At 36.5% G+C, this 9,428-nt stretch overlaps 1 protein-coding gene across 1 annotated transcript in view; it reads left to right on the top strand.

Moving 5' to 3' along the window:
• WDR92 (WD repeat domain 92) overlaps positions 1–9,428 on the top strand; it is a 24,943-nt gene that overhangs the window by 2,557 nt on the left and 12,958 nt on the right. Inside the window, exons 2-3 of the mRNA XM_011365604.2 lie at positions 6,369–6,469; positions 8,837–8,967. Coding sequence (XP_011363906.1) covers positions 6,369–6,469; positions 8,837–8,967 — 232 coding nt within the window. The remainder of the gene's footprint in view (positions 1–6,368; positions 6,470–8,836; positions 8,968–9,428) is intronic.

The following is a 9,428-nucleotide window of genomic DNA, read 5'->3' on the forward strand; positions in this document are numbered from 1 at the left end:
TAGGAGTAAACCACTTTTTATATTTTCACCTGTATCTTTTGGGTCTTCTTTTTTCTACCATAAGCTATTTATTGAGAACTTATTTTATTTCAAGGTACTATGTTAAAGGACCCATGAGTCCTTCACCAAAAGAGCCTACTGTCTAAAGAGGATAAAACAAATGCAAAAGCACTTTAAGAACTTATATTTGGCTGTGATGATGCAAGGAAAAGAAATATAGGTTAAGTACAAGCTCAGTGATTGTCAACTCTTACTGTACATCAAGATCACCTGAATGTGTATTTATGTTGCTGTTGTTTTTTTGTATTTGTGTTTCAAAATATTCATGTCTTCGTCCCACCCACTAGAAATTCTGATGCACTGGGACTCTTGCATCTAGACTAGAGTGAGGCCCGGACCTCAGTACAGTATTTTTAAAGTTTCTATCAGGTGATTTTAATAAGTACCAAGGTTGACTACACTTGAGCTAGATGAATTATTTATTAGAATACTAAGGAACATACTTGATTCTGTCATTGTGGAACCACCTCAATGCATCTAAGATAAAAAGGAAGTAAATAGGTCTTTGTTAATGCCTTCCTTATCTTGTTACTAAGAAGATAGATAAGGAATGAGGGTGGGATCTCCACGTACAGTTGAGCAGTTTGTAGTACCACACACAATGTGGCCGAGGGTTCAATGAGAGCTGAAATCCATCTTTCTCATTAAGTCTTACTGATGTGAGACTTCATCAGCCCATAAAGGACACCTTTTTTTCTAATTGGCACAAAGGGCTAGGGATGGCCTGAAAAGTGGAATCATAGTTGGGGATGTTTACATTTTAAAAAAATTAGTAATCTAATAAAGTTCTTTTTTAGTCCCTGTGCCACTAAATTCTCTGTTAGCATTTGGTTGAATAAACCTCTTAAAGTTAATTAAATAGTGCTAGGATGTGGAGGAGGAAATACTGACAAGCTGTACTAGACCCACCCACAGACAGAACAAAAATAGCTCTCACAGAATTATTGATCATGGGTTTCTTTAACCATCTTAACTTATTGTACAAAGAGAACCAGCGCTTCATCAAATATGACTATCATGGATGGTCATTTTAAGGATCATATAGTAAAAGTTAATATATATTAATTTTCATTGTGAAAAAATTTCATAAGATAAATCATTGGGTTTTTTTTAACAGTTTTCTAGCAAGAAAAGTTTTAAGTAACCACTGAATTCTTTTCACCTTTTTCTTTTGCAAAGGTAAAAATATTTAACAGGGTCAGGGAGGGAGCCCTTTTATGAACTAGAAGAAAAAGTAGCTTGACTCCAGAGTCCTCTCTTAATTTGATAGATTTGATTATGATTTCCATGAATGTTAGATGAAAGAGAACACTTCTGCTTTTAAATGTCCACTTACCAACAAAGCTCAGCCCTTCTGAGCAAAGTGAAATCCTCACTGCGATGCAGATAACATATTTGTATGTTTGAGTTTATGTTAATATGTTTTTATATTTTGAGTGTAATTTGATTCTTGCACAACATCACTAGTATCTGTAAGTCTCTATATTTCTTTGATAGGAGAAAAGAGAACTTGAAGGAAACATAAATGCTATATATTTATATCTTGTAAAGATATGAATGAAGGTAAAAAACCAAAGGACACAAATCTGAAAGTAGGTTTAATTCATCCCTGTACTATTTATCTCACCAATCCATTTCAGGATTGGAAGATTTCTTTAGTACTTCTGATGACTCTGGTGTTTACACAATGGGGGCTACATAATTAAATGTTTATATTGATTTACATATGGGCCTGGAGGCAGCCTAGTTCAGTAGAAAGAGCTTGGAGTCTACCTTCTAGGGACCTTGGGCAAGTCTCGGTTCTCTGGACCTGTTTCCTCATCTGGAAAGGATGTTCCAAATGCTTAGTTTTCAATTGGGTGTGCTAGAAAGAGAAGGGATGATTTAGTCTAGAAAACATATAGAACAGTATCTGATATATAGGTGTTTAATATGTGGATGCTGCTTTCATTGCATATAAATGACACCAGAAACTGTGCAGTATGTCACATGAAAATATGGCGTAGAAATGGGAACGCGAACTCTAGCAGTGGTTTCTCTTTTCCCAGCACCAGGACAGAGATGAATAGATGTTCATGTATGCTTTCAGTCAGCAAATGTTGAGCACTAACTGGGTATTGAACAAATCTTGTACTCATTCTAGAAAGAGAAGAGATAGATAATTGAATCGATAAAATACTTTTGCTGATAAATGAACTAAAGAAAATTAAATGGAGCAAGTGATAGTGATTTGGGGGGTTCCACTTCAGATTGGAGGGGCAGGAAAGGCCTCTCAGAGGAGGTGACATTTAAACTGAAATCTGCATTGAGAGAAGAAGGCCATGATGATCTGAGGCAGTCACTGCAAAAATCTTGGGGTATAAAGGACCTTGGTGTGACTGAAGAACAAAAATAAAGCTGCAGGTGTGATTGGAGGGTAGTAGAAGGGGAGAAGCAGGAAATGAGGTCAGAGAGACAGGCAAGGCCAGATTTCAAAGGGCTTTGAACATTTTGCATACCGTAGTTCTTGGTGCCACTCCTATGAGTCTGTGCCTCTAAATGTAGACATTTTATTTCATTCCACTGTATTTGCAATAAAGGCCTACTTTTAGAACCTGCGCAATGACATGAAATTAGCATAAGGCTTATCACGTAATAGAGTGGTTCTCAGTTTGGTTTCTTCTAAGGTAGTTCTCAGATGTGTTCAGGTGTCAGGACATCTGGACATCATGGTGCTATTTATGGAACACCATGAAATACTGGAATAGTCAGTTCCATCTCTGCACAGTGAAGCATTTTTCCAGTGGAAAAATCTGACTATCACAAGTAACCATAACATAAAAATTTTCTTCCTCATTTCCAGGTTTTCTTATTGGTGTTCATTTGCTAACATTTTCTAACAGACAAGCTAAAAATTATTGAAGAAAACTTAAATTTGAGAAAACATATATCAGTTTTATAAAAATTTATGTTGGTGGTACTAGAAGATCAGTGTGTTCTCTGAGCATAGATTGGGATTCTCTGTTCCAAAGGGTCTAAATGCGAAAGTTAGGTAAAGGAATAAAAGAACGAGGAAAGTTTGTGCTTCCCAAGTTTTTATTACCAGAAATAAAATCTTAGAAGAACTGTGTGCTTACTGTAGGGTCTGAAATGTAGAAGTTAGCTCTCACCTCTTCCATGGCCTAGGAACAAGAATAGAAACCCCATCAGAGGTTTCAGGTGATAGGATTGGAATTATCGGAAGCAGGATACTTCAGCTGGTGGAAGAGAAGAAATGGGGGACCAGTCTTCCCAGGGCTTCTCTGAGAAGAATTTTCCCAGAGAGTTATGTCAGTATATAATGCAACTTCCCTCTCTGCTCCTAATCCCCTGAATCCCTAAAACCATATTCTTGCTCATTAGAGCCTACTTGCTTCTTAACCCGAGGGGCCTGTCTTCACCCTCTCCCTCAGGCCTGGGAAAGCCATTATCCATAACTTAGCACTGGGGAGACCCAGGTCAGTGTGAGACAAAGGGAGGAGTGAATGAGTCGTTGGCGTCAAGTTGGAACTTTGAATTAATTTAACCATAGAAATGGTGTCCTAACAGTGATCGGATGCTAAATCACTATTAATATGTTATTTCAGGTTACTTTAATTTGAGGGAAGGGGAAGGTAGAGAGAACATAAGTGATTTGGAAACCGTCTGCTTTGTTAAATTGACAAAATTTTGATCCTCTGTGTTGCCCCATTGTAAGATACTCTTCTTTATAAGATAGGAAAAATAACAAGTAAATTAGTATCAATCAGTGAATAACTAATTATTCACTGATCAATCAGTGAATAACTATTATTCACTGAAAAATAACAAGTAAATTAGTATCAATCAGTGAATAACTAATGCTCTCTCTTGGACCACCTGTGCTTTAAAAAAAAAATAACATTCTGCAGTTCTGTGCTTCTCATCAATATGATCTTTTGCAACCATGTTACTGTAAATGACTGATTTTGTTTACTGGACAATTCCAAGGAAGTTGTGAATGCTTTATTTTTCACCTACTTACATTGTAACTGCTGATTTATCCAGATCCCAAACAGTGTAAAAACTCAACCAGCTGGGAGTTTCCAAAGCCTTGTACTATGTAATGATATCTTTTGAATCACGAAGTTATTGTTTATGTAAAGAGAATTTTATTTTCTGTTTGGAAGTTGCTATGTGTACCCTATATGGAAATGCCCAGCCAGACATTAAAAGTGGCAAGCAAATCATATGAAATGGGCCAACCTTAGTGGTAGAGATGAAGATTGGCCCAGGAATGAAAGGGGAGTTAGAAGGGGAGATGCCCTCGAAACTGGAGAACTCTACATAGGAAAAAAATATTTATCTGGATATATTGTTAAGTGAAAAAAATAAGGACAATATATGATCCTCCTTGTATTAAAACACCCCTATGTGTATTTGTAAATGCATAGAAAAAGGTCTAGAAGGATGGGGATTACTAATGGGGAGTGTCAAAGACTCACTTGTGGTCCTTTAGTCTTTTGTTTGAACTATTATAGGGAACATGTATTACTTATATAAATGTTAAGAATTTGAAAATTTAAAGATTGCAGAGACTAAATAAGAGGAATAGTTTTGCCCTGTTGAGACTGACAGTAAATGGAAGGTGATATAAGACTTGAGTGTGGTGTGGGGCAGGCATCAAGTAGGGGCCTCGTCTAATTCCAGATTGTAGGGAGTTTCCAGGGGCCAAGGCAGGGGAATAGCAGACTCCAAGAGGGATTTCAGGCGGAGTTAGGGTGGGCGGAGCAGTGGTGAAATTGGAAGCACCAAGAAGTAAAAGATTACTGGAAGACCCACAGAGGTATGGGAGTAGATGAGAGTAGCATTACGCATGTGTATATGTAGGAGGAATCAGATAGGAACTGATACAGTAGTCCCTCCCCCCTTATCCACGGGTTCAGTTTCCATAGTTTCATTAACCTGCTGTCAACCATGGTCTGAAAATATTAAATGAAAAATTCCAGAGATAAACATTTCGTAAGTTTTAAATTGCACACCATTCTGAGTAGCTTGATGGAATCTCATGCCATCCCACTCTGTCCCACCCGGAACACAAGTCATCCCTTCGTTAGGTTTATCTACGCTGTGTACGCTCCCTACCGCTTAGTTACCTAGTAGCCATCTCGGTTATCAGATCGTTTGTCTTGGTGCTATAGTGCTTGTGTTCAAGTCACCCTTATTTTACTTAATGATGGCCCAAAGCCGTTCACATAACTTTTATTAGTGTTATATATTAGTGTTTATTAGTGTTATATAACTTTTATATAGTGTTATAATTGTTCTATTTGATTATTAGTTATTGTTAATCATTTGCTGTGCCTAATTTATAAATTAAACTTTATCATAGGTATGTGTGTATAGGAAAAAGCAGTATATGTTGGGTCGGTACTGTCTGCGTTTCAGTCATCCATTGGGGGTCTTGGAACTGACTCCACATGGATAAGTGTTGACTCCTTGAAGGTGTGGCCAGTCTTAAACATCTCTGTATCTTCTTCTGCCTATTCATTGGCTTGCATGTATAGTAGGAACTCGTTAAGTGTTGAACACTTGAGTTGGGCAAATCTGTAAAGCTCTAGGTTTTGATCTCTTTGTTTGTGACAGGAGAGTATTGTATCACATAATTTCCAAGGACCCTTTTTGTGGTATATGGTCGTCTTCATGTGACTTCCATAAGCCATAGGCCTTAAATAGTGCATTGGATGTGGTTGTTTTACTTATGTGATTATACAATACTTGGAGCAGTGGCCTTTTTTAAAGAAACCTGAAAAGATGGGCTAATCTATGCTAATAGCAGCACCTTTGGTATACCTATGTTTATACAAATCTTTATGCATTAAAAGTGTCCCACAGAGAAATGTACATAAATATTTTCAGTTTATAGGATTTTGCAGGGAAAGCTGTAAGAGACACATAAACATTTTTGTTCTTATAGCCATGTAGAAAGAATGATATCTTCGTTATGTTCTCATTTCTAAGAATACCATATGAAATGCTGAAATTTTCATATTTGCAAACCAATGGAGATGGTAAGCATTCAGCTTTCGAATGTCTCATTAGTGAGATGAGAGGAAAAGCAAAATTAAAACTCATTCTTTTTGACAGTTATATACTTTTAAACTATAGAAAAATGACTAAAGGAAAAGCATGATAATTTTTATCAGAAAACATTTTAATTGCCTTTTATATTATATGCGTTATTTAAGTCCCATTATAGAGCCATAAATGTCATGAATTATAAATAACTGCTTACATAAATAATGTATCCTCTCCCCCTCCCTTTTATCAAGATCGAAAAGGCCAAACCTATTAAATGTGGAACATTTGGTGCGACATCCTTACAGCAGAGATATTTAGCTACTGGAGATTTTGCTGGAAACCTTCATATATGGTAAGATTATTTAATTAGTATTAGGACATGTGATAAGCAATTTATTTGATAGTCTTGTTACTCTTCCTCTGAAAGAGAGAATTCTAATTTTTCTTTTGGCTATTTCATAAAATGTTATCAATATTTATTTCCACAAATGCTATTTGGTGCTAGCATTTATTACCTTGTGTTTGTATATCAAGGACTATTCTCTTCCACTTTGAAGGATATAATATATAAAAATTCACATGTATAACATGGCAAAAATTTAGATATTGTTTATATTTCAGCAAGATATTTTGCATTACAGAATGATATACTGAGTTTTTGTTTGTTTTAATTTTTTTTTCACCCTCTTTAATCACCACCCCCCCCCCATTTCCACCTCTGACCTATGGATGTTGCTGTTTCCCCTTAAGAAGTGGATCTCTGAAGGCGGGGCGTCTCCTCCCACACGCTCTGGGCATACACCTGGGGCCTGGCACACCCGGGGCCTCGAGCACCCAAGGCCTTGCACACCCGGGGCCTTGCACACCCGGGCCTTGCACACCCGGGGCCTTGCACACCCAGGACCTAACACACCTGGGGTATGGGCTGTGGCTCCACCTGGCACGCGAACCCAGGACCTTCTGCGTGTAAAGCAGACGTGCTAACCACTGCACTATGGAGCCACCCCTTGTTTTAATTTTTTAATGTACAACTCCCAATTCATTAAAAAAAAATTTAATGCATTAGCTAACATCAAAGCACAACTTTTTAAGAATATATCTCTTGAGCAAATCAGGATAAACCTGTTTTTGAATGAGCAAAATCACAGTTGTGCCAAATGCTTTTAATTTTCACGTTTTACCTAGAGTTATTTCCTCATATTTAAATTAGAGTTGAATGAATTCAAATATCCTTGTAATTACTCTTCAGGAATATCCCTTAATCGTCTAAGGTACGGAATAATATTCCAGAGAGAAACTGCCTTCCTTACCTCATGTTTTGTAATGTCACCTTCCTTGATTCTCACTTGGAATCTACTACTTTGTAATTAAATTACTTTGACCTATATATGTCTTAGAATCATGATATAAAACAGAATGAAACTTATAACTGTTTAATAATTAAGTTAGCATTTATTAGAATTTATTAGCATTAGTTCTTACATACTGTGTGATATACTTTCAAAGAAGTTGGGAGAGAGACCAGTCTGAGTGTTCTTTTTTAAAATGAACATATTTCAACACAAGAATATGCAACAAACATAACTGTCGACTGTCTTCCTAATAGAGTTTCCTAGAGAACAGGTATTACCGACTTATTTTAATGGATAAGTCTCGTAATTTCATATTTTAAAAAAGTAATGTTTTAAAGTCTGTAAAATTACTAAAATAGTTTTTTTTAAGTAGAACCTCAATCCTGTTTAGTTTCTTAATTCTTTCATAATAATACTACAAAGGTAAACATCATCTCTAAACTAGGTTGAACTGTCTCAAATTTGATAAGCAAGATGTTACTAATCTTGGCTCATTAATAAGTTGGGATTACATTTCACGAAAAGCTACATTCATTTTTTTAAGCATAAGTCATTCAAAACTGACTTGTTAAAGAGAAACATGGCTAGAAGCTCCAGTAGAAAAGTGAAAGGAGGGAAATGCAAGAAAAGGAATGTCTTAACATAACCAACTTGAGCTATTCATCACCCAGCCTTCTACTTGTAGACTCAGGCACAGAGGTACTTTCATGCATTCCTTTCTCTTAAATAACCTAGAAGTAGACAAACTTCAGCCAGTTCAACTGTAATATTTGTGACCAACATGATGATACACTGAATAACATATAACTAGATGACAGTATGGAATTCAATGAGAAAATAAAACATTAAAGAGGAAGAAATGTGTGCAAAGTAAATACTACTCATATTTTATTCCTCAGAAGGTCCCAAGATGGAACTACCAAGGGCTACTTTGGAAACATTCTGAATCACTTTGAATTTACTCTGTATTTAGAGCAGTGATTATCAGACTTCAGTCAGTAAAGAGTCAGCAGGTTTGGGGCCCTATCCAAGAGATCCTAATTCATTATGTCTGGAAAGGAGCTTATGAATCTGCATTTATTAATAAGCACACCTGGTAATTATTTTGCAGAGGCCCTAGATAGATCATCTTTGAGGAACACTAAGTGAAGTAGGCTCAGGAGTTCACATTCCAAATTGAATGATGACCATTCTCATTGAGAGCTAAAGTGAAGAGAAGAAATTGGAAGTGTGTGTATAAATTACCTTCACAGCAAAACTCTTATTTCTAAACGGAAATCTAAATGTGGTATGAATTCTTAAATTTAATGGTGGACTAAATGTTTGAGACATGTTTGGAAAGTAAGAAGCTGTCTTCTGTTGTTCAGGAATTTGGAAGCTCCAGAGATCCCAGTGTATTCTGTAAAGGGCCATAAAGAAATTATAAATACTATAGATGGTGTAGGTGGACTAGGAATTGGGGAAGGAGCACCTGAAATTGTGACTGGCAGCCGAGATGGTAAGTCAAAGTATTTTATGTATTTTAATTTTTAAAGATAAATCTCTATACAACGGTATATCCTCTCTATGTGGAAATCCTCCTTGGTAACTTTAACCCATTAAATCTAACAGTCTACTTTTTTGATAGGCAAGTTTGATTGCGTATCACTGTTTCAGCCGTTTGGATATTTTGAGATAGAGGCATAGCACTTACTATTTTAGTTTCAAGCTAGTTCAACTACTAATAACCGTCGTTTCCTATGAACCTTGAAGGATTTAAAATTTCCTTATAGGTTTTTGAGGCAGCTGACATTGTAATGTGGGTGGCAGCTCTTCATTTTCTTTTTTTAAAAAGCGGAATCAGTACTTGTGAAAATTGTCATATTGACAGCTGGTTGAACACTGAAGTTCTGTGATCCTTCCGCTGAGCGCTGTGGAAAGCTCCAAGGGCACCACCTCAATGCTTCTCCACTCTGCAGT

Source organism: Pteropus vampyrus, unplaced genomic scaffold, assembly GCF_000151845.1.
Source record: "Pteropus vampyrus isolate Shadow unplaced genomic scaffold, Pvam_2.0 Scaffold113, whole genome shotgun sequence".
NCBI classification, from domain to species: domain Eukaryota; kingdom Metazoa; phylum Chordata; class Mammalia; order Chiroptera; family Pteropodidae; genus Pteropus; species Pteropus vampyrus.